The sequence below is a fragment of the Phacochoerus africanus genome, chromosome 12 (assembly GCF_016906955.1).
Source record: "Phacochoerus africanus isolate WHEZ1 chromosome 12, ROS_Pafr_v1, whole genome shotgun sequence".
Lineage (NCBI taxonomy): Eukaryota > Metazoa > Chordata > Mammalia > Artiodactyla > Suidae > Phacochoerus > Phacochoerus africanus.
The window spans coordinates 24,874,602-24,900,093 of NC_062555.1; the positions used below are offsets into that span (position 1 = coordinate 24,874,602).

General features: G+C 50.2%; 1 protein-coding gene across 4 annotated transcripts in view; it reads right to left on the bottom strand.

Annotated features, from left to right (window-relative positions):
• Nucleotides 1-25,492, bottom strand: part of TLR5 (toll like receptor 5) — a 38,923-nt gene that overhangs the window by 12,176 nt on the left and 1,255 nt on the right. For 3 of the 4 annotated variants that reach the window (XM_047755548.1, XM_047755545.1, XM_047755547.1), the window contains exons 2-3: nt 4,134-9,536; nt 3,419-3,595 (exon numbers count right to left, since the gene is read on the bottom strand). In XM_047755548.1, coding sequence (XP_047611504.1) covers nt 6,962-9,532 — 2,571 coding nt within the window. In that variant the 5' untranslated portion in view covers nt 9,533-9,536 and the 3' untranslated portion in view covers nt 3,419-3,595; nt 4,134-6,961. The remainder of the gene's footprint in view (nt 1-3,418; nt 3,596-4,133; nt 9,537-25,492) is intronic. The other variant, XM_047755546.1, reaches the window with a different exon arrangement.

Below are 25,492 nucleotides of genomic sequence, written 5' to 3' on the forward strand. Positions count from 1 at the left end.
TATAGTGTGGGTTAGATCCCTGGCCTGGGAACTTCCACATGCCTCAGGCATGGCCAAAAAAAATTACAAAGGGATGATTAAAATGTAAATTGATTGCCATAACAGCTTCACAACTCTATGAATATACTAAAAATAATTAAACTGTGCACTTTAAGTAGGTGAATTATATGCTATGAGGGTTCTCTCTCAATAAAGCTGTGATTTTTAAAAATCTGGCACATCATCTGTATTTTCTTTTTGTCTTTTTAGGGCCCAACCCACAGCATATGGAGGTCCCCAGGCTAGGAGTCGAATTGGAGCCATAGCTGCCAGCCTACACCACAGCCACGTGGGATCCGAACTGCATCTGTGACCTAAACCACAGTTCACAGCAACACTGGATCCTTAACCCACTTAGCAGGGGCAGGGATCCAAACTGTATTCTCATGGATACTAGTCGGGTTCGTTACTGCTGAGCCACAACGGGAACTCCTGAAGGTTTAAAATTTGTGACTTAATTGAAAAATTTAGATATGGATTGCGAGCTTGGGGTTAATAGATGCAGACTATTGCCTTTGGAATGGATTAGTAATAAGAGTCTCTGTGTAGCACTGGAAACTGTGTCTGGCCACTTATGATGGAGCATAGTAGTCTGAGAAAAAAGAATGTATACATGTATGTGTAACTGGGTCACCATGCTGTACAGTAGAAAAATAATGTATTGGGGAACTAACAATTGATTACAGTTTAAAAAATGCTTAGACATGATTGCTAATTCATGTAGTCAAATTACTTTTACAAAATAAAATGACATGAAACTGGGATAAAATTCATAGACCTCAAATCCAGTGAAAACCAAGACAAACACCTATACAACAAACAGACTATTAAACTCCAACAGATGGGCCTAAACCAAAAATTACTTCAACAAATTTGATTTGGTTGGAAAGTGGATGTTTGGAATTACCAAATGTTCTAGAAATAGTTCTCACAACAATACTGTTTTCAAAGAATTTAAAAGACTCTTCACAACATTCATATTATAAGAACTTAATTCTTATATCATCCTGACACCTCTTTCTCACATCCCTGTGATTAGACTTATTTTCTTTCTTTCCTGTTTTATTTTTTTAAGGCCACGCCTGCAGCCTATGGAGGTTCCCAGGCTAGGGGTCAAATCAGAGCTATAGCTACAGGCCTACACCACAGCCACAGCAATGCCAGATCTGAGCTGTGTCTGTGACCTACACCACACAACATTCCAATGCTGGATAGTAAGCACACTGAGTGAGGCCAGGGACTAAACCCTCATCCTCATGGATACTAGTCGGGTTCTTAACCTGCTGAGCCACAATGGGAACTCCTAGCCTTACCTTCTTTTTAAGAAAGATATTTATTTTTGGCCACGCCTGCAGTATGTGAAAGTTTCTGGGTCAGGAATTCAATGGGCACCTCAGCAATGACAACACCAAATCTTTACCTGCTAGGCGACCAGGGAACTCCTCACCTTACTTTCAAAAGATAGCCAAAATCTCACTTCTTTTCCCCTTTGCTGCTGCCTCCCTGGTTCAGGCGGCCACCATGATCTCTTGGCCCAGTCTTTTAACAAAGGCCTCCAGAGCCCTTTCATCCAGTCCCACGGGACTCCTTGCTCTTTTGGGAACCCACCAGGCCCCATCCAGCTTCAGGCACTGACACTTGCTATGCCCTCGACCTGGTCTGTCTTCCCTCCACGTCCCATGGCTTGCCCCTTGCTGCCTTTCAGTCTTTTCTCAAGAAGCTTTTCCTGACCAATCTCATTAGCACCGCAACTCCCCTTTCCCACCTTCAGTACTTCTTATCCCTTTTCTCCGCTTGATGTCTCTCCATAGCACTTAGTACCACTTAATGGTAGATTTATTACCTTCTTTTCTATCGGAATGTAAGCTGGAAAAGAGCAGGGATGTCAGTTGTATTCACTTTTGAATTTCAACACTTAAAATGGCACCTTATTATAAACATTCAAGAGGCATTTCTGAATGAGTAACTTGATGTTTCCAACAAGCTGTATGATCTTACCAACTGCCTCAGTGAAATCATTCAGAAAAATAATTATCATGGTACAATTCCATGCTGCCTTGCGAAATGGTTTCAGGTCATTCCCCAAAAGATGCAAATTTGAGTTTTACTTATAACACATCACTGAAAAACTGAGAGTGCTTACAAGAACACGATCCCAAAACAGAGGTTGTAAAAAGGGCCAATTTTCCAGTCTCCTGAACCTAAGTCACTAGACTGGAAGAGAACTCAAAAGGTCCTCTAGATGATTTCCTGCCTTCTGATGGCATCCCACCAACCCACTGTCCTTTTCCCTAAATAGCCTCCAGAGAGGCTTTGTTAAGGTCATCTCATCAACCCACTTCAGAAATCAACAACCAATAGTCAAGTCAGTGAAAATCTGACAACCATTATGTTTCTCAGACATATGTCTGACAGTCCTCTCTAAATATGAATACCTGAAATCCGATGATACAAAAGTCTGATTTTGTTAGTAGAACAATTGTAGTTAACTCTTTTTTTGGGGGGGGGGTGCATCAGCATGTGGATGATTCCCTGGCCAGGGATTGAGGCCAGGTCAGGAACTGAACCCACACCACAGCAGCAGCCCAAGCTGCTGCAGTGAAAACACTGGGTCCTTAAGCCACTGCACCACAAAGGAATTTCCCAGCTGCTGTTTTAAAAAAGCCCAATGATACCTATCAGGCTGGAACCAAAGTTAATTGATAATTTTCCTCCCCCTTCACTGACTTTCCTGAAAGCAGCAGACGCCCAAACAATCCAAAAATTACTAATGGACTTGAAGTATGGGGTTTCCTGTGAAAGACCATTTAAAATTGTACTAGTCCGGGAGTTCCCTTTGTGGCTCAGCAGTTAACGAACCCAACTGGGATCCATGGGGATGCGGGTTCGATTCCTGGACATTGCTGTGAGCTGTGGTGTAGGTCGCAGATGCAGCTCGGATCCTGAGCTTCTGTGGCTGTGGTGTAGGCCAGCAGCTGTGGTTCCGATTCGACCCCTAGCCTGGAAACCTCCATATGCTCCAGGTGTGGCCCTAAAATAAATACATAAATAAATAACAAAATACAATCGTACTAGTCTTCAGACTGCAACTCCACAGCTTGAACGTGCTATCTTTTAGATAACATATCTGTAATCCACAATCTTATATCTGTTTTTCCAATAGTGCCAGTAATCTGTACTCCATTCCCACCAGGCAAGCGTTCGAAAAGAACAGCTGTAGTTAGTAATCACACAAGGAAGAACCTTCCAAGCCATACATCAATCAGATTGACCAATAACTACAAATTGTTACATAATGAATCATCACAATGCTTCACCCACTGCTTTGAGAAAATAAAGTTAACATTTGAATGTCTTTTAACACAAACGTCCTACGCACCAGCATTATTATTTTAGAGATGAACAAACACATTCAACCTCTGCCACAGCCACAAAGCTGGGAAGAGGCTGTGTGACCAGTCTGGTCCGGATCTCAAGTTGGACACTCCTTTTCCAGTACTGCCTGCAAAGTTGTTAAAACGGCTGCAAAAGAAATCCTTGATCGGAGTCTCTCAATCTGCAAGAAAACCAAGCAGTTTCCAATTCAAGTGTTAACACGGCAACCCAGAAACACTGAAGAGCAATGATGAATGCAAAAGTTCAGGGCTTTATTTAAAGAAAAATGAGAAATCCTGAGCAGAAAAGACTCAGAACAAGCCATTGGTGCCAAGAAGCAACACCTGAGCCGCTTTGCGGGCGTGAGAGGGTGGGGATCCCAGACGCAGCCGTGACCACCTGCACCTGGGCGCCAAAGCCCGACCTGCCTCCCCCGCTGCGTATCCCAGGCACCTGTGCTGGGCCTGCACCACGGGTGCGGCCCTGGGGAAGGTAGGCGTCAGGACTGGCCTCCGCCGGGCCGAGGCACCGCGGCCCTTGTGCAGCTCGCCGCTTCCCAGCCCTGCCCTGCCGCTCCCCAGCTTCACGCGCGCTCGCCGCCCCAGCTGAGAACCGCCCCAGCCCCGGGCCAACGGCAGCCTCTCGGACCCCCCCGCCGCCCACACCCTGTACGGGCGTCGCTCCCTCCCTCGCCCCCTCGATTTCCCCGCAACACACACCTTCTCATGGCAGATGGTCCAAGCAGACGGGCGTCGTGGCCCCCGAGCTTCTCCGCGCGGGCCCCAGCACAGGCACCAGCCTGAAGCATCCTCAAGCTCCCTCCGGGTCAGCGCCGCGAGAGCCTTCAGGCTTCCGCAGAATTTCAAGCCAAACCCAGAGGCGGCCGAGCCCCGCGATTGGTGCTCGGTCTCCCCGCTCCTCGGGAAGCCCCGCCTCCAAGCGCGCCGCGGTTCTGAGCCAGGACTCCCGCCCTGGGCCTGGGAAGGGTTTGCAAGCCTGCCGGTGCCGGCGTCGCTGTCTGCGCGTGGGCGGGCTCCTTTCACTTGCTTTGCCATAGCAGGAAGGAGCTGTCCCACCATTGCAGGGAGGCCGCCAAGTCGGAGCCGCCCCCTGCCCAGGCGCAGTTTTGATTCCAATAGGGCATGTCGACCCGGAGAGCGGTTGTGTGTCCCCGGTGTGGCACGGAGACCGGCCTCAATGCCTTCAGCCAGTGGAGTGGCTGGAGCAAGAGTAGCAGGAAAGCCTGGCTCCTTAGTTGGGGTCCTCGCTCATTCGGATAACAAGCCTGAGGATTGAGCTTTGGTGTCAGTTTCCCCAGATGTAGGCAACTGTGCCCTAAAAGGGAAGGGGACACTGAACTCTGCTCACCGGCCTGGGAACTTTCTAGACAAGTGATCTCATTTGATCTTCACAACCATCCTGCTAGGTTTTCTCACCATTTTACAGAGGAGGGATCTCTCTCTCAAAGGTTCCAATGACTTGCCGAAGTATCCCTTGGTAAAAATGGAGATCACCTGGATGGGGATTTTTTTTCAAATCCTATGGGTTTATATAATGATTATATGGAAATTTAAAAACTCAAAGTCAACAAAATACTTTTGTATCCTTGCTGCATGTCTAAACGCTTATATGTCACTTTTTCATTTTTTCATGGTTGCATAATATCTTGGCCTGCAAATTCAAAATTCAATTACTTTGCTATTGATGGACATTTAGATTATAATTTGTGCAATTATAGATTTTCACACCTAAATCTTTGCACCTTGCATTATCTTAGAATTGGTTCCTAGACGTGTAATTACTGAACAGTCCTTCTCCACGGGCTGTATTTATTCATTTGCCCTCCCCATCAAGGAAGCGTCATGGAGGAGTAGCCGCCTCTTACCTCAGCTGGGTGGGGCACTACCTTTTAAACATCTTTGCTAGGCAAAAAGTGGCATTTCCTTCTGTGATTCGTACTTGCTTGATTATAACTGAAATTGTACATATTCCTCGTGCACTGGCCACCTTCTGTGCATTCTCTTCCTTGGTCTTTTTCATGAAGGAAAAGGAAGGGTTGCTGTTTCGGGGTCACCTTCAGGACCATGTTTGTTAGCTTTTGGAAGGACTTCATTGGCACTTTCAACCTCCGTTTGTTTGTCAGCAGTGTGCCGAACAGTCACACCACTAGTATATGGCCTACAGACACCACTTTTTCATTTTTATTTATTTATTTTGTCTCTTTATCTTCTTAGGGCTACACCCAAGGCATATGGATGTTCCCAAGCTAGGGGTTGAATCAGAGCTACAGCTGCCAGCCTACACCCTAGCCACAGAAACTTGGGATCTGAGCCACCTCTGTGACCTATACCACAGCTCACCGAAAGGCTAGATCCTTAACCCACTGAGCAAGGCCAGGGATCGAACTTCTGTCCTCATGATACTAGTCAGATTTGTTTCTGCTGAGCCACAATGGGGACTCTGGTTTACATTTTCTTGATGCTTTTTGCAAAAATACACATTTCTATATTGAAATAAACAGGAAAAATACAAAAGACATATAGATTTCTTTTAAGATACAGAAAAATACAACTTCTAAGAAATCGTGACTGCCTCCAGAAGGCCCCCCGCTGTAGGTACCTTCTCGTGGCCACTAGGGTGTCTAAGGGTCAGCTCTGAGATGCCCTAATATCCTTGTCTGATTAACCTTTCACAGCAGCTCTATGAGGTAGACACATACCATCACACGGACAGAAAACAGGCCCAGTGAGGGTGCACAACAGGCTTGAGGTCACACAGTCATGAGTAGCCAAATCAGAACTCAAACAAGGATCTGGGTCCAAGGTCCAAGTTCTTTCGGCAGCAGCCTGAGCAATTGATCAATGAGATATGGGGGGGGGGGGGGGGGGGGGGAATGAAGTTGAAACAGGTTGGTGTTAAGTGACTGAGGGTCTTGAAGGCCAGACTGAAATAAAGTTTGCAAGAAAAAAAAATATTCACTGCTCACTAGGGTTAGACCCAGAAGCTAAGAAGAGGAGCCCTATGGCCACAAGATATCCAGTTACTGTCACTCCAGCTTCTCTGGGGCCACCTGTGATCCCTGAGACAGAGCACGACCCGTGCTGAGCAATGGCGATGTTCCCATGGCAACGGTAGGTAGGATGCACGCCTCTTTTTCTGTTCGTTTTCTACTGAGTGTTGTTTCGCAGAGTCCCAGGCCAGCCCCTTCTGGAACTGAATGCTGGAGAAAGGGTGTTGGCTGTCGGCAGCTTCTCTCCAGGGGCCCCTCCCATGACTAGGATGAATTCTGCAGTCGATGCAAAGGGAGAGAATGGTCTTACCAGGTCTCAAAGGGAATCAATGGAGAGTGAAAACCACTGGGGGCAGCTGCCCTTTTCCAGATAAATCACTTCTCATTTGGAGGTCAGAGAGACAAAACATCACGTGGCTCTGAAAAATCAAGAGACTTGGGTTGTTTTCCAGAAAGGATCCCCAGAGGGTAACTTGGTGGAAATAAAAGGTGATGCGTTCTCTGTGACTTGGGATAAGTGAAAAACTGCTCCCGTGACTAGGAGATGGTCACACTTTGCAACTGAATGTCGCTGGCTTTCTTCTTTTCCTTGACTTTCTTTAGAATGTGTTGAGAGAGCTTGTTGAGAAACCAGCTGATGTCCTGGAGATCCTCAGGCCACCTCAAGTACTGCTGTTTCCGGACAAATCCTCTGATGGACTGATGCTTCATCAGCTGGTACTGAGGCAGGGACCCAACCACCACCATGATGAGGGTGCCATTGAGGTCTGCTAAGCACCTGCTCTGGGCGTAACTGAAGGCTTCCAGGCACCAGCCGTCCCTAAGGAAGTGTCTGCTCACCAGACAGACAACCTTCCTGCTGCTCCACACGGCATCCTGGATGTTGCTGATGCGATCTTCCCCCGGCACAAAGTCTCTTTCTTCAAAGCAGAGGTTCAGTCTGTTTTGGTCGCTGTACTGGGCATCCAGGTTCTTGAGCAACGCCTCCTGCACCCATTCAAAGTCTTTGTCACTAAAGCATAAGTAGGCATCGTATTTGTATGTATCTGATTCCCTTCCCAGGCTGGGGTCCTTGAACACCAGTCTCTGGACTTTCTTATAACAGATGAAACAAAATCCCCGGAACTTCATGACTATGAGGATGGCCACGAAAAGCAGAGTCAGGGTGACAGTGAACAAGATGAAAAGGGAAAACTTCAGGGACTCTAAGACTTCCTCTTCACTGCAACCTGCCATGGAAATGGTGTTGAGGGGACTCCCAGCGAGCGAGCTCGGATACATGCAGTATATATCGTCACGAGACCCAAATATCGTGACATTGGTTTGATTGAGCCAATTGATAAAAGTGCTAAGTTCACAGTCACAAACAAACTTGTTATGACTCAGGTCCATGGCACTTAGTGAGGTGAATAAGTCAGGATCGGGAGAGAGGAGCTGGTTTCTGGATAGATCCAGGACCTCGAGGTGAGCAGGTAAGTCACCCGGATAAAGAACTGTTAGCCTGTTGTAGCTGAGGCTGAGTCCCCTCAGTGCAGTCAGATGGCGAAATACTCCTGGTGGAAGGAAATTCAGGTAGTTGTTATTCAAATACAGGACTTGGAGATGAGAAAGCCCCTTAAAAACATCCCAACAGAAGCCGGCTTCCCAGGCAAGTTGCAACATATTTTCTCCAAGGAAAAGCTGTTCCAAGCTGGGATTCTCTGAAGGCGCATGCCTCTGGTTACAATTGGAAAAGCGATTTTGATTTAAAATGAGAATCTGGAGATGAGGTACCTGGAGAAGGAAGTAGAGGTTATCCAGATTTTCTAGCCTGTTCTCTGATAAGTGGATGAAGTTGGCCGTAAGCCTGATGTTTGGCAAAGTCACCAGTTTATTGCCGCCCAAGAAGAGAGTAGGTATGCTCGGAATAAACTGAATTGTTTTAAGAGCATTATCTCGGAGATCCAAGGTATTTAATTTTTTTAGGAAGCTGAATGTTTGGTCCTGAATGATCCCAATGTGATTCTTCTGCAGATCAATATAAGCGAGCTTAGGCAGTCCCTCGAAATTAGAATTATATAGTTCCCCCAGAAGGTTATATGACATGTTGAGAATCTGGAGGTTGTCAAGTCCATGAAATGCTTGGCCTGCAATCTTGTTTATCTTGTTGTAGGCCAGGTTCAGAACTTTCAGCTCCTTGAGGGTCCCAAAGAGTCGGAAGTTCAGGGAGAAGATAAACCCATGAGAAAGGTCCAGCTGTATCAGGGAGCTTCTGCCCAGGCCGGCAAAGGTGTGCTGGTCAGGATCTTTGATGTTATGGAAGCCAAACCCAGAACCCATAATGTGGTGGGCGAGAACCAAAGAGGAAATCTGGCTTCCATTGACGGCCTGGCTGAAGTTCCTTGTGGTGTCCGCTGTCCAGCCATTGCCAGAAACATCTAGCATTTCCAAGGCCATGTTTCTGAAAGGGTTCATACACTTCCCCCAATCCACTGAGACCCCACTGTACAGGTTATTATCCGCAAGGCTTAAAAAGGAGAGCGTTTTCCCTTGGAGGGGTTTGAGCCCCTGCTCGCACACAAGGGGTATCTGGTTGAGGGACAGATCAATGGCCTTCAAGGAATTCAGTTCCTGGAATGAAGGATGAAGGTGAAGACTCTGAATCTGATTTTTGGATAGGTCCAGGCGCGTTAAAGATGCCAAACTTCTGAAATAACCATCTTTTAAGACAGCATCAGAGAGACCACAGGAAAACAGTCGAAGTTCAGAGAGATGGGGCAGTTCCTGAAATGCATCTGGGTGCAAGAATGCGATCTGACTATGGCCCAGGTCCAAGATCCTGAGGTTGGGCAGGTTCCTGAAGGCTTCCCTGCCAATGCTCAAGGGAGTCAACTGAGTCCCGAGCTCCAGCAGCTGCAGCCCCTCCAGGAAGGGGAAGGAACCAGCTGTGACCGTCCTGATGTAGTTGAAGCTGAGCAGGAGGCTCTTGGTGCCACTGGGGACCTGGGGAACCTGGGTGAGGTTGCAGCCACGATAGATAGCCCTCTGGCCATCAAAGAAGCAGGAAGGCATTCCAAGTGCAGGACTGGCCACGAGCAAGGTCAAGAGCAGGACCAGGCAGTCTCCCATGATCCTATGGAGAAGAAGGGAGAGAGAGAACAGGGGATCTCAGCTCAGGCACTGCACACAGATGCTTAGGGCTTGGGAGAGTCCTCTAGGACATGGCTATCCCCTTCGAGCCTTTGTTCCTCTGGGCCCACGGCTCTGGCTGTTGGCAGAGACTGGCTGGTATTTTTACTCTACCAGTTACACCGCGTTTTTCTACATATCAAGCCCCATTCTACGTACTTGAGAAATATCTCACGGAATCCTCAGCGTTACTCTGTGTGCATTCGTAAGTTCCTAGATTCATTCATTCGTTCAAGATTTGCTGATGGAAGGTGGAGAAAACAGCAGGAGGAGACACATGTTAAAGTCGCCTCAGAGAGTTCCCATTGTGGCACAGCAGAAACGAATCCAACTCGTATCCATGAGGGTGTGGGTTCGATCCCTGGCCTCGCTCAGTGGGTTAAGGATCCCGCGTTGCTGTGAGCTGTGGCATAGGTCACACACACGGCTCAGATCTGGCATTGCTGTTTCTGTGGTGTAGGCTGGCAGCTGTAGCTCTGATTCGACCCCTAGCCTGGGAATCTCCATATGCCACGAGTGTGGCCCTAAAAAGACAATAATAATAATAATAATAATAATAGCAATACTTAATAATAAATTCTCCTCAGCCAGGGACCCCATTCTAGTCCCAAGCAGGCTCAGTTGAGGGGTGGAAAATAAATAAAATGAATTCTTCCCCCTCTAACTTGTCAGGGATGCTAGTTCATCTCCAGTCATCCATGCTTCCTCCCTCCCCACGACAGCCCATCACATAAGAAGTGGGTACTCTGCATCACTGAACAAAGAGTCAGATTTCATCATTTAATAAGACTGTATCAAACACCTACTGCACACCCGGCACTTGTGTGACCCTGTGAATATACAATAATACATAAAAACCAGGCCCAGGGTCTAAGCCCAATAGGTGAATTCACTCTCCGGATTGGGATTTTTGCCTCAAACACACACAGCAAAAGGCGCTGAGGAACTGTCTGGTTACGTCCCCAGGACTGTGCTGGGTGCCAAGAGAGGTACAGAGAAAACACACGAGGGCCCGTCCCTCCCGGCTTCACGTCAGCCACCTGCCAGCAGCCCTACCTTCGGTGCCTGCGATGTTTTCAACTTGCTCTATGTGTATGTGTGTGTGTGTGTGTATATATCACATAATACTATAGTATTATGTATCATATATATATTATACATACCTCTGTATGTTATACTATAGTCTATATATAATATTGTATCTATAAACTATAATACCACATATATCATATATTGTATATATGATATACACAATATTATATACAGTACACGTTATGATGTATATACTATATATAATATGCATATAATACTTACATGTATATAAAACTGAATCTCTTCACTGTACACCCAAAACTAACACAATATTGTACATCAACTATACTGTAATAAAAAATTAAAATTAAAAAATTATGTGTGTAGGTAGATTATATCCATGAGTTTCACTTCAGCATGATAAAGGGGTCATTTCAGACATCCGTTATAAACAGGGGTGCTGAGCCCACAGATGTAAAGCTTCCAGATGTCTCTTTCCACTTTCACGACAGGTTCCCTGATTTTTAAAACCAGACATTCTTCGAATCTCACTTTCATTTCCACCTGCATGGTTGGTGATTGTTTCTTTGTGGGAGATAAGGATGAGTAATGGAATCAAAGTAGCCACTTTCCTTCTCAGTGAATTTCTTTTGAATTCAGGTTGGACCTGGGAGCTATAAACTTGTGTTTATAGATGGGACACGGGAGGATGGGGGGTGGTATTTTGGAAAATCAGATAAAAGTTCAAAGTGATAAGCTGAAGAATAGCCAGTGCTGGTTCTACCCCTGGCCCCGCACGGTGGGTTAAAATGATCTGGCATTGCTGCAGCTGTGCTGTCGGTTGCAGCTGTGACTGGGATTCAGCCCCTGGCCTGGGACCTTCCATAGGCTTCAGACGCAGCCATTAAAGAAAGAAAGAAAGAAAAAAGAATTACCCAAAAGAAAATAGAAACCAGTCCTGGCTGAAGAACCCCCCCAAAGGCAAACACCGATCCCCCCTCTCCTAAAGGTTTGACACTAGCCCTCTCAGGGACACGCCTGTTACCCCATTGTCCCTGCTATTTTCAATTACTCATCCCCAATGCATCCCATGGTATCAAAATCCCTCATGACTGATGAAAGAGAGACAGGGACGTCCCAAGGGGTGAGGTAAGAGGCAGTTACCGCCACGGGCCCCGACTCAGGCTCTGAGCTTCCCGGTGTGCACACAACGGGGCTGTGATTCTAGAAGCCGGTGGGGTTCGGGGAGGCACAGGCGAAGGCACGTGGCAGGCAGCATGAGCCCTTACTGGAAGGTTCTCAGGGGGAAGATTCTGAAGATGTGCTTGGGATGCGACAAGAAAACCGAGGCTGGGGACATCTGTGACCGTAGGAGGAAAATAGATTCGTGGGAAGGTCACATTCCTAGTGTATTTTATGTGAACTTTTTCACAGCTTGGAGTGGGGAGCAGACTCTAAAGGCACCTACAAGGACATGAGCTCGGCAGCCTCACTGCTCACTCTGGACGGGGCTGTTGCTGGCAGTCTACACTGCCTGGCAGCAGACCACACCCACAGCCCCTCTCGCAATTTTTTTTTTTTCTATTTCTTTTTAGAGCCACACCCACAGCATATGGAGGTTCCCAGACTAGGGGTTGAATCAGAGCTGCAGCTGCCGTCCTACACCACAACCACAGCAATGCAGAATCCGAGCTGTGTCTGCCACCTACACCACAGCTCATGGCAATGCCCGATCACTGACCTACTGAGCGAGGCCAGGGATTGAACCCACATCCTCATGGATACTGCTCGGGTTTTTAACCTGTTGAGGCACAACAGGAACTCCCCCTTTTCACAAGTTTTGAGACCACAGACGCTTTGGAGAATCTGAGGATAGCTTTGACCTTCGCTCTCCAAAAATACACATTTGTATCATAAATCAAAGTTTGCACCTGATTTCAGAGGGTTTCTGGCCTGAAGGCCGCACCTTTCAACCTCATGAACAGAACCCTGGGTTCACACAGAACAGCCTCCACGTGTCATATTCTAAAAGAGAGCTTGGAAAACTTTCTCTGTAAAGGGCTAGGGAGTAAATATTTCAGGCTTTGCAGTCCAAATACCAGAGTTTGCCACCTCTGTTCTTAGAAGAAAAGAGAAGAGAGATTTGATTTCACAAATGAGGTTTTTAAGTGACTGCAAGATAATCCTATTCTAATATTGAACCGATATTTGCAGGAAAGAGCGAACTTGGCCCCCAAGCTCAGTTTTGCAGCAGTTGTCTTAGCCAAACATCGGAATGAATTCTCCTCTTATGGAACCAGAAAGGAAAATCCCTGCAGAGACATGGCAGTGAGGTCAGCTCAGGATAAGAGAGTTAAGCTGTCTAGTTTCAATGCTGTCTTTTTACAGACCACTCAAGGCTGGCTTCCAAATGCCTACATTGAACTAGGTGCCTTGACCTTGACTTTGTGGTCAGGAGAAGTGAAAGAAGGCCTCAGACGACACCTGTTCAACATACTGAATTTTTCAGTCCATATTCGAGAAGCTAAAATTAAACAGGAAGGTGGATGAGGCCAGCTGAACAAACAGATTTCAAAGAACATATCTGGGCTTATATTAGCAAAACATTGTGCTGATCTCTTTGCTTATAAAATACAGAAATGCATGAAATAGCTACATCTTTATCTCTGAAGCAGACCTCTCTCAAGTGGTAGGACAGGTGAGCAGAGGAGCCAGGTGAGCTGGTGAGCTCCCAGGAGTCTGGAGGGGCTCTTCATGAAGACAGAAGCTGGGAGAAGGGACCACCCAAGCAAGGGTGTCCTAGAATATGACAGCCAGGAGCCAAAACAGGTTGAAGTAAAAGTGAATCAGCACTTACTGGAGGCAAGTCTAACTTAAAGATGAGACCCAGGCGATGAAGCTGTTTCAGACCTAACCAAACCTCAGAAGGATGAGCATCCAAGAGTGACGACGCATAGGTGGCGAGAGCGAGCAGATACGGACACCGGGAGCCCAAGAGATGATCAAGTGACCTGAGCCCCCAAACCCCACATGGGTGAAGCCAGAAGGAGCAAGAGGGATGAGGGTGTGTGGAGTAGGCTCTGAGGAAGTCTGTGCCTGCCTGGCCACCTGCTTCTTCCTTCCAAAGCGCAGGGTACTGACAGCCTCAGACCCCGCAGAGGAGGGCGCCGTCTAGCGGCGTCTGGAGTGAGTTCCCCGAGGCAGCAGGGAGAGGAACCTGCAGTGAGTTCCTAAGTCATCATTTAAAAGATGGTGAGAGGAGTCACTGGTTAGCTCGGTTGATGAGAGCGTGGTGCGAATACAAAGACAGTGACGAGCAACACCTACGGTTATTTACACTGTTAGTTCTGCCCTCTGACACACACGTTCCTTCCTGAAAACCACTGCGCTACACAAAATCCCACAATAAAACCACAGGGCTTCTGGGAAAAAAGAAGGCCGCCTACAGCCCTCAAAACCGTCATCAGTGGCACCTAAAAAACCCAATAAATCAAAGCACCGTTTTATACATGTTCCGCGGTTAAGATAAACATAAACCCTGCAATAAATATCCCTTTACTTTAAAAAAGACCTGAGGGTTGCCTCTCGGGAGCGCCTGTGAAGTGCTGGACGGAGGAAGTTATCTGGCCTCAGAGGGGAAAGTTGTACACCAGCTGGGGGTGGGAGTCGGCTCAAATCACACGTGGGAGATGGGGGTCAGCAGGAAGTTTCTGGGTACAGTTCAGCTGGATGCAGGTTTTCTTCATTTAGACTTAAGAAATGGCACATAAGCCAGTGCACATTTCATGCTCACTCATGGGTTAATGCTGTTTCCCAAGAAATCAATAATCTTCCCTAATATATCCATACTGTTCCTTAATGCGTCCATCGCGTAGGAACAAATTTGTTATCACAAAACAAGTGTTATAACAGACCTGACAGGGCTGTGTCACGCGAGGCTGAGAGTTCAAATGAGAGTAGAAAGGGAACAGGGTCTGTTTGGGATCCTACCCCTCGTGCCTGTGCGGGAGCGTTTGGAGACCCCATGGGATTGGCCTGAGAACCAGCCATAGGAACTGGGGCAGCCTCAGGTCCCGGGGGATGAATGGGGGGGACTGTGTCAGGTCCAGCACCCTCAGCCTGTTCCTGTTTCAACTGAAAGCTGAACAAGAGACGACCTCGACCCTGGTGACATAGAAGAATCATGTGGGAAGCCTCCCAGCACCCTGAAGTCCGGCCTTGCCATTGGCCAATTGCATGAAACTCTTAGGGGTGGGCCTTGGGGGTCTGTATGTGAATTTTGTACACACCCAAATTTAAGCACCCCTGGTCTAAACCAGTGGTTCTCCAACTCAGCCATATTTGGAATCACTGGGGGACTTTGAAAAAATCCAGGTACCTGGGTCCCGTCGGAGAGGGGATTTGGTTGGTCTGGGGTGTGACTTGGGTGCCCCCCCTAAGTTGTTAACTCACTCCAGGTGATTTCCAGCTGAAGAAGGTCTGATCCCCTAGTCCTGCAGTTGCAATCCTGACTGCACCTTGGAACCATGCAGCGTTCTTTAAAACTCTAGTGACGCAAAAATTAGACACAGAACTACCATAGGCGCCCTCAAGTCCACCTCTGGAGATCTATATATCCCACGGGATTGAAAGCGGGAACTCAAACAGATATTTGCACACCCACGTTCATGGCAGCCTTATTCGCAATGGCCAACGGGTAGAAACCATCCAAATGTCTACAGAGAGATGAGGAGATAAGGGAAATGTGGTACATCTGGACAATGGAATAGTATTCAGCCTTAAAAAGGAAGGAAATCCTGGAGTTCCCGCTGTGGCACAGAGGGTTAAGGATCTAGCGTTGCTGCAGCCATGACATAGGTTGCAGTGTGGTTCAGGATTTGATCCCTGGCCCAGGAACTTCCATATGCTACAGGTGCAGGGGGGAAAAAAAAGGAAGGAAATCCTGGCACATGTTTCAACACGCCTGAACCTTGAAGACATTATGCTAAGTGAAATATACTGGTTACAAAACGACAAACACCGTGCAATTCCACTTACGTGAGGTACTTGGAGTTGCCGAATTCAGAGCGACAGAAAATAGCGTTGAGGCTGCCAGGGGTTGGGCAGGGGGGAATGGGAAGTGATGGTTTAAGAGGTTCAGAGTTTCTGTTCCAGATGATGAGAAATCTCTGGACGTGGAAAAATGGTGATGGTTACACAATGAGGAGAATGTCTTTAACGCTACTAAACTGTATACCTCAAGTGGATAGAATGGTGAATTTTATATCCTATCATAATCAGAAAACAAACATTAAGGAGAAGAAACCAGCTCTGCCGCTGAGTCCGACTCCCAGGAATGCAGTTCGGTTGGTCCAGGGGCACCAGGAAAGCATTTCCTTGCTGTGTGTCAGGTACTTTGAAGCGAGTGATCCTGAGGCCACGCTTTGAGAAACCCCGGTCTAAAGGATCCGCTCCAACTCAGAAACCCCTGATTCTCTTAGAGGCAGAGGGCTGGGGAGCAGTTCGGAGGGCTGTTGAGTACTGGGTTTTTATTGCTGAGGCCAGCTTGTGTCTAGGGCTCCGAGGGGTAACAGAAACAGCATAATTGATGCTCCGGCCAAACTCGGTTAATTAAGATAATGAGACCGGAGGGAGAGGGGTCAGCAGCCCTTCCGTTTGAGTTGACTTCATTTAGCTTTAATCCTGGCCGTCAGCAGAGCCAGTTCCCTTTCTTGACTGAATTGCCTGCACAGCAGAGCCGCTGGCCTCAGCACGGGTGAGTCAGGGTTGTGGTGTCACCACAGGAAATGGGGAAGTCTGTGCTCGGGGGCACCCCTGTTCCCTGGACACCACAGTTAGCCTGCAGATCCCCCTGCCTGAGGCCAGGGCTGCCTCTGTGCTGATCAAATGCTGGATCCTTAACAAATACGGGCTCATCAGAGGCTCTGAGGCAGGACTCCCGGATTCTGAGCTTGGTGCCAGGCTGCAGATGGGACGCTTCTCCTGGCAGGTGCAGGCGGCTGGAGCGCTGGGCAAGGAGGCTCCGTGTCGGAGAAAATCAGTGAGTTCATTTCTGAATGGAGGCCTGGGCAAGCTTCTCCAAAGTCAATGCAGCAATACAAATCCTGGACTGAGTCCAAATGCCAATATGTTCAAGTTCAGCCTTGGAAAACAGCTCAAGGCCAGTGGACATGGTGACACTCCCAGAGGCAGACCCCACCGGAACAAGCCAGCACGTGAGCGCTCTGAAGTCTGCAATGTCCCCAGGGCCACAGTCCTTCCAGCCGAGCCTTCTGCCTCTGACAGGCGTTCCAAGGAAACTCACGGGTGCCGGCACGGCCATGAACCTCAGAATCTGCTCCCCGGCTACAACTCTAGCTCCCTTCATAAACCACCATGACCTCGAGGTCTTCCTGGAATGATGGACCTCTTTTGCATTCAACCCTCCCTCTTCTCAGGGTGACCAGCTGCTGTATTTAGAATCTGTGCCCGTCCCAGGGTAGCTCCCCCCAGGCTGAGGCTCCCACATTGAGCCAGTCACTGCTGGATGCTGGGGGGCGTGGGGGTCCCTTCCTGCAAGGGTCCCGTGGTCTGTAGGACGCTCTAGAGCAGTGATGCCCCAAGTCATGTTCCCGAGCAGCCTCAGCAGCCCAGCCTGGAGCCCCACCTCAGCCTTGCTGAACCAGAAGCTCTGGGGCTGGGGCCCGGCTGGCTGCTGCATCCAGCCCGCGGGGGGGATTCTGAAGCACGCTCACATCCAAGACCCAGGGGGCTCTGGTCTGCAGGCAGGAAAGAAATGATCCTAACAACCACAGTCCCACAGAGCGGGTACCTTGGCCTCTGTGCTCACCCCGCAGAGCGCTGAACTTCCTCCCAGGCTTTGGTGGGTCCTGTTGTCTCCCCATCACACGCATGAGAACACTAGGGCCCAGAGAAGTTAAGGAACTTATGAAAGATCACACAGCTCTGTCTCCCGAATGCCTCTGGTGTGGCTGCACAGGTGGGCCCATATGGGGCTTAGCCCACGTCTCGGGCATCAGCTGCTGATCTTGTGGTCACTTTCCCTGGGCCACAAAGGGCGTGGGCCCTGGCTTCCAGGGGAAGGCGAGCCTCTCAGCAACCCCCAGCTTCCTTGTGCAGGTCCACCTTGCCCTCCCCGCAAACCTAGACAGCTCCTCGGCAATGCTGAGTTCTCTATTCTCTCAGCACCTCCCCTTTCTAGGGTTTTGGGCTCCTTCCCACCACACTGACGTGCGCGGCCTCTCAATTCCCCCCGAAACTTCCCAGCCCTTTAAGTGCATCTGCCTCCCTTCATCTCCCCACCATTCTAGACCCCATGGAGGTTCGCTTCAGACCCTCTTTCAACACCTCCAATCCGGAGGCCTCCCTGCTCTTCCACCCTGTCTACACCAGCTGCCGGCACTCGGCAGGCCCACACCCGACGGCCGTAGCTCCATCAGGAACAGCCACACCATGGTGCCCACACAGACGCGCAGCATCCAAGAATGCTGTGTGCCCGACACAGCTTCCATGTGCCCCAGCGCCCTCTCTCCCCCTCTCAGAACTGACTCCAAACCTTCATCCGTTTCCCTGGCCCGCTGGGCCCAGCCGCGGCCCTCTCAGAAGCTGCTGCTGACCCTGCTTCCTATTTCTAGAACAGGAAGGCCTGGGTCTTGACCTGGCATGTGCCGTGACCATCTGGTGACTCATGGTGTCCGGCAGCTGGGCCTCCGGGAGGGCTCGGGGCCTGTCCTGGGGGCGGGGGGCACGTGCCCTTCAGGGCAGCTGGCAGGTGGTTTCTGGAGCCAAGAGCCTGTGGCTGGGCTGCAACAGCTCACGTTCAGGCTGGTGCGGCTGCAGAGGGCGGCTCGCTTGTGCTCACTGCGGTGCAAAAGGCGCTCCAGCCAGGACAGCCCTCAGCATCTTCCTGGGCATCAGAGCAGCACAGCCCGATGACCGATGATGAGTCTCCGCAGAGGAAGCCGGGCATCAGCACACTGGCTGCGGCATCAGGAGGATGGTTCACTGACTTGCTGGTGCCCGGCGTGGGGGGGCAGGGGTCTCACTAGGGTCCATCTGCTTCTCTCCATGTGCATGATGCCTCGATACCAAGCACATCTGGTAAGTCTAGCCCACGGACACCGTTGCCTTTGGCATGTCGTGGGCGGTGGCAGGGGTGGGAGATATCGTGAGAAACGCAGGTCAAACGCCTCGCTGAGCTTCCAGGGTTGCTGGAAGCTGGTGACCCTGACAGGATGGAAGTGAGCTGAGTTCCACTGGACTTGCTGTTCCGGAAGCTTCACGGATGCACGGGGCCTCCCCCTGCCTTTCTGCAGAGCTACAGCCCGCTGGCCACCTCTCTTCTGGGAACTGGTCCATGATCACTGTCAGGCTCCCCAGTTTGTAGTTTGTTGTGTAAACATATGAATGAATGAATCTGCTGCCTCCTGCCTCTGGGTCCTCCTCCCTCTTCACGGCCTGCTGTGCCGGCTGCTGGGGTGCTGAGGGCTGGTCTGGAGGGAGCCTGGGGCCCTTCAGAGCAGCCCCGTCTCACCTGCTCCATCCCACCTGGGAGTGGCTACCTGTGCCTATGACCCCATCAGCTTCTGGAAGGGAGCTGGCCCTTCCTTCTTCCTCACCCCAACCTACCTGGAAATACCCTTTTGGGGGGCGTCTGCAGCATTTCCTCCCAATTCAGAGCGCTGGGGGCTGTAGCCTTTCTGACCGAACAACGCGCCTCAGTCATCTTTCGTTGTGGAGCCTTATTCCCATCTTGGCCTCCAGGTGGGTGAGGTCAGACCAGCTTCCCCCAGCCCCCTCCCCAGACGAAGCCTCCCGTACAGCCATGCAGTTGGTGGCCGATTCTGTGACGTTCAGCTTAGGACACGACCACCACCACCTCCTTGGCCCCTGCTTCCTGTCCCAGCTGCTGCAGTGACCTCCCCTCTGCCTCCCACTCACTGATTCCCCCACAGCAAGTCTTACCTCGACATCCCCACCTCTCCCGCAGCTACATGAGGGGCTGGTAGAGCCCAGCTCTGATCTGAAGCCCTCACTGGCTCCTGCGGCCCTCAAAGGTCCAAGCCTTCAGGGCATCAGGCTTCGGGGCGCCGCTGTGGATGACTCTGGTCCTGGAATGGCTGATCCGGGACATCCCTTATCACCTGAACCCTCTCATTGGACAGAGGGGGAAACTCCAGGCAACCTCCCTCCCGGCTTCTCCCCAGTCATCCCGCGCCGCAGGGGGAACTCGTCTTCTTCTCACCTTCTCTGAGTGTGGCCCCATCCAAGTCCTCTGCTTCTGCTGATCCTCGTGACGTCTCACCTGCTCATCCAACTGCTGCTCACCCCTCCCTGGCTGCCCCAGGCTCCAACTCTTCAGCAAAAGGGTTCTCGTCTGTCTACAGGCACTGTACCTCTCTTCCTCGCTCTGTGTGTGTTTCCACGGCATTTGCATCACACCACTGCCTCCCCCAGGCTCTCCATCCCTCAAGGGCAGGGATCCCGAGGCGCCCAGCAACTCAGAGGCTGCCAGTAACGTGCCTCCCATTAACACTCTGAAGGAGAGCGGTTTTGGTCAGGAGTACGTACCTCCAGTCCTGACGCAAGGGGCTTCTAGAATGTTCTTACTCTAGAGGCACAGGGTCCCTGATTGTTTAAAGACTTCCATTCCCGAGACCATGGGGACCTCCTCGCAGCAATGATGGTGGTCAGTGCGCTGCCAGGGAGTCGGGAGAGAGGGCTTTGGTTTTCCTAGGGGAGAACGGGCAAGCTACCGAAGAGGGAGACACAGAGAACATTCCATGGGTGTTTTTCTCTGTCATGTAGCAATGTTCTCTGTGGAGGAATCTCAAACTTCAGGTGTGTCCCTAAGGAGGATATTAATTGGAACAGATCAAGAGCCTTTCGTAAATCGAGCTGCGTGGAAGCTCGGAGCTGAAAGGGTCTGGCGGAAGCGCAAGCCCAGCCCCTGGGCCAGGCCAGCAGGGGGCGCTTTCTTCCTTCTCACTCCAGGGAGGGGGCCCCACGCTTTCATAATCTGCTCCATCTTTCTTCAGTCAAGGTGGTGGCGAAGTGCCTCCTCTGGACCTAGACGTCCCTTTTGTGACATTTCTGTGGCCATTGGGTTGCCAGGGACCCACACACAGGATGAGGACCATCCATCATTACTCCCCGGTGAGCAGAGAGCTTGCGGGTTTCTAGGGGAAAAGCTAGGTTTGCCATCAGAGGTCGACATTTCTAAGCAGTAGGACCAGGTAAACCATGGCTGAGGGAGGAGACACTGGGTCATTACTGGGTCTCAGATTTAGGACAAGATGGGTCTTGAAAGTTAAGGATGACATACAGTGCTTTTTGCCACTTTAGAGCTGATGAACCTGCTGCTCAGAGGTTAAAACACCCTTGCCTGAGGTCACGCATCCATCACACTGGGGAGCCAGGATGTGAATCCAGCTGCAAACATAGGTGTCATTTTGATCTTTCAAAAAAATAAAATAAAATCAGGACGCAGACACTGCCAAACTGACAAGGAGCCTCCAAGGATGATTTGCATGTGAAGCACCTGGAGATACTGCTGAAATGCAGATTCTGATTCAGCGGGTCGGGTGGGGTCTGGGAAAGGACCTGAGATTCTGTATTTCTAACAAGCCTCCAGGTGGCACTGATGCTGCTGGTTTAGTGACCACGATTTGAGCAGTAAGGACTTAAGAGAGCTGTTATGGGCTTCACAGCTCACTTATGACCAGGATGCTGCATGATCACTTTTGAGAAGGGGGCCACACATTAACCCCCAACTCTTATCAGTCCTGAAGACTGAAGCATCAGCTAATTGCTCCAACAGAGTTATTCGTGGCTTCTGAGCTGGGCAGGTCATATCGTTTCACTGGGAGCTAAGGAAGCAGAAGAGCTAAGTACCGTTTCTCTGGCTCCAGGACAGGCGCTTCTCCTGGAGACCAGCAGGGGGCGCACAAAGGGCAGAGACCAAGGCAAGAGCCTGTGGTGGGGGCCGCCTGAGAGTCTGGGCAGAAGGGGAGGAAGGCAGTTCCTACGGCTTGCTTACATTTAGAGCGCACGCAGGTGCTCCTGGCAGGCTGGCTGCTCCTAAAGCACAGACAGAGGAAATCACTACCAAATTTCAAAAAAGGACTGTGAGGTCTTCCCTGCCAGGCACCTCAGGTGGAATTATCCACCTCTCACTCCCACACACTGTTTGAGGCTCTGAAGCTCTTTTGCATTGTACACAAGTTAGATTTTCTTTTTTTGAAAAGTCAAAATGACAACTGTTTGTAGCTGGATTCAAATCCTAGCTCCCCGATTTAATAAATGGCTGACCTCGAGCAAGTGCTCAGCCTCTCTGAGTGCCAGCTGAACCATCTATACAGTTGCAACAATGATAGCGGCTACTTCACCAAGGAAGCATCCAGAGCGGCTTTTGAGGACCCGCCAGTCCCTGAACCGAGACCACGGTTATTGATGCATCATGCTCTAATGTTTCTTGCTTCCTTAAGTAGACAGACACCTTTAACCAATGGCGCTTCATCAGAAACATATTCCTTTTGGAAACCACTGAAGGGGAATGGTGAGGGAACAGAAAAGGAATTTCTCAATCCGCTGGGGTGATCTGGTCTTTCTCTTTGGGGAGCTCATGAGCAGTTAGGTAAAAGCCTCCCCTATTGTCTTTCATATCTTCAGTGGGCAGTCCCCCTCCCCAAACCAAAAGGACAAAAACAGCAGCATCCAGAGGCACTGATGGTCTGAAGACAGATGTTGAAAACCCGAATGGCTGAGGTACAAAACAGCTTCTCTTCTGTCTGCTCGTTATAAACTCTTAAGCGCACAATTTCAAAGCATCTGATTGAAAGCAGTAATTCCATCCGAGCAGTTATTAAAAACTACCAACTAGCATGACGCATCTGAAATCCCTGGGAAAAGATACCTCAGCAAGGACTTGAACATCTCTCCCTGTCGTTAAGCTCAGGCAGCACCAAGATTTGCAATAAGAAAATTAACATCCGAGACGCTGACCGCCTCCGTGATGCAACTCAGCCAAAGCTGGTGTGATCGTGGACAAAGCAAATGAGCAGGCTGGATGGGCAGCTGCAAGGTCAGGGCCCCCCGCATGGAGAGCTGGGAAGTCTGGTATCACAAGCCCGGAAAGTAACGACACAGACAATCCGCTAAGAGCAGCAACAATCATTGTGATGTAAATTGGAAGCAGTGGCATGGGGGGCGTGGGGAGGAGAAACCATATGAAATTATGATCCCTTCATTAGGCACAGAGAATAGAAACGTGAAGACAGATTACAAAACACTTGAGAACTGTCCCTGGAGGGATCTGCAGTCTGTGCTGCGCTAACAAAAGCATCAAGAGAACCCCCTGCCAGGGTGGGCAAAGATCAAGTCCTTCTGTGGCTGATGGGGACATCCCCACCCGGCAACTGCTGAGAGGCATTCCTGGCAGAGGCTGTCAAACAGCTCAGTCAAGGGAGGTGGGTGGGAGGGACCCAGGCCCAGGGGTCCTCTGTGGTCGGATTGGCTCAAGAATCTAAGTTCAAGGTGGGAGCTGGTGGAGCTGAGGCTCGAGGGGGATACCCTGAGGCCAGACCAAGGAGGACCTTGCATCTGCAGAGGGGGCTGCTGAGGGTTTTGAGGACTGGTGCTGCAGGAAACTCAAATTCCTCCCCCAAAAGTATCCAATCTGAAATGCCCAGGAATAGTGCTTAACCCTGACGTGCTTTGTGGCGCCCTACGTATGGCTGAATTGCCGTCAAGGATCATTTGCCAATTGCCTGCCATGTGCCGGACACCAAGGCTGGCTCCGAGGACGCCTGGCACAGCCCTGCCTCAGGGACTGGTGCCAAGACACCTCAACCCACCTGGGCAATCAGGGTGTGCGAGCTTCAGGAGAGGTTCAGGCAGGGAGCAGTGGGGGCAAAGGACGAACTCCCAACTCTGCCTGAGGACCCGGGGCGGGGCCGGCCAGTGAAGGCTGCCTTGGAGAAAGTGCTCTTTGAGATGACACTTCCTACAAAATGTAGAGGATTCCTCAACAGAGAGTACTGTGGGCACAGGAGAGGAAGTATAAGGAGAGAGAGGGGCATGCGAAAGAAGCCTGGGTGGAACCTCATGTGACGTCAGTGGAGGGGGTGCAGTGGGTATGACAGGGGCAGGAGGGTGGTACAGGAAATTGGGACAGCATGAGGGAGGGGGAAGCGAGAACCTCTGCTTAGTCTTTTTCTTTTCTTTCTTTTCTTTCTTTTTTTTTTTGCTTTGGAGGGCCGCACCTGCAGCATATGGAGATTCCCAGGCTAGGGGTCGAATTGGAGCTGCAGCTGCCGGCCTACACCACAGCCACAGCCATGCAGGATCCAAGCCACGCAGGTGATGTTGGAGAATTAAAATGACTCTGAGAGTTCCCGTCGTGGCGCAGTGGTTAACGAATCCGACTAGAAACCATGAGGTTGCAGGTTCGATCCCTGGCCTTCCTCAGTGGGTTAAGGATCCGGCGTTGCCGTGAGCTGTGGTGTAGGTTGCAGACATGGCTCGGATCCCGAGTTGCTGTGGCTCTGGTATAGGCCGGTGGCTACAGCTCCAATGAGACCCCTAGCCTGGGAACCTCCATATGCCACGGGAGTGGCCCAAGAAATGGCAAAAAGACAATAAAATAAAATGACTCTGGCTCAGATCGTCAGTGTCAGCAAGTGAGACACAGGATCACAGGGAGATCTCGACAAGGCTCTTTACTTTGCAGGAGGGAGCGGGTACTCAAAAAGTGCACGAGAAGAAGAAAAGACCCTCCATATTTGTCCCTAATGCAGGGGATGTATCCCTTGCCATTGGCCAGGTCAGGGCGCACATTCTTCTTGGTTGGCTAATTTGAAACAAATTGTTCCTGGGAGAAGAGGGAACGGGGAGGGGTGGAGGAGGGCATCTCAGATGAAGCAGGAGCAAAATGGAGTAACCAAGACTTCCTTTGACAGAAAGGACATTTGTTCATTCTCACAGTGACCTACCCCACGGCTCATGGGAACACCTGATCCTTAACCCACTGAGCAAGGCCAGGGATCGAACCTGCATCTTCGTGGATACTAGCCATGTCGGTAACCCGCTGAGCCACAGCAGGAACTCCCCGTCTGCTTATTCAGAGCTCCATGATACCCTTGGGCTTTCCGCCTCTGCCTCGCCTGGTCCCCGACTGCTGTTTCTAAAGGCCACTGAAGACTGAAGTTCTCCTTCCTTTTCGAGCCCACATGGGCTGTCTTCTTGGAACTGGCAGAGGATGCCCGTAATTTTACACTTAATTGCTCTCTAATTGTTTCACAGGTGCTGGTTTTCTCTCCCCTTCGAACCCAGAAGCTTCTGAAGGACAGAAAGAATTGCCTCCAAGCGGGAGTTGGTCCCAGAGAACAGAGCACCCTCTAGGTGCTGGCTCACACCTGGGGGAGGGCGCTGCCAAACCAGCGCTGGGAATTCTGGAAGCTTGAGACCCGATAGGAGATCTGGAGCTGCTTTCTGCCCTCTTTCCCACAAATCGAAACAGGAAACCAACACATGGATTCGGCAACCGGACACACCAGTATTTTCTTGTTTTCTGAGCCTGAGTCTGCGAGCATGAATAGACACACAGGCCTATGTTGATTTCACCACTCAGCAAAACCAAACTTGGCGGAGGCAGGGGAAACAACAAAGATACCCTAGGGAGGACATCATGTCCTCTGAAGCCTTCCCTCCTTAGAAACAAACCCCAAAATCTGGCAGGGATGGCTCTGCTTTCAGACAACGGCATCTAAAAGCTCCTTGCCTTGCTCGAAGACATAAAGCCAGAAGCAATGATCCTGTGACACTATTTAGGATGGAGGTACCAGTGTACCAGTCAGGCTGACATGTATG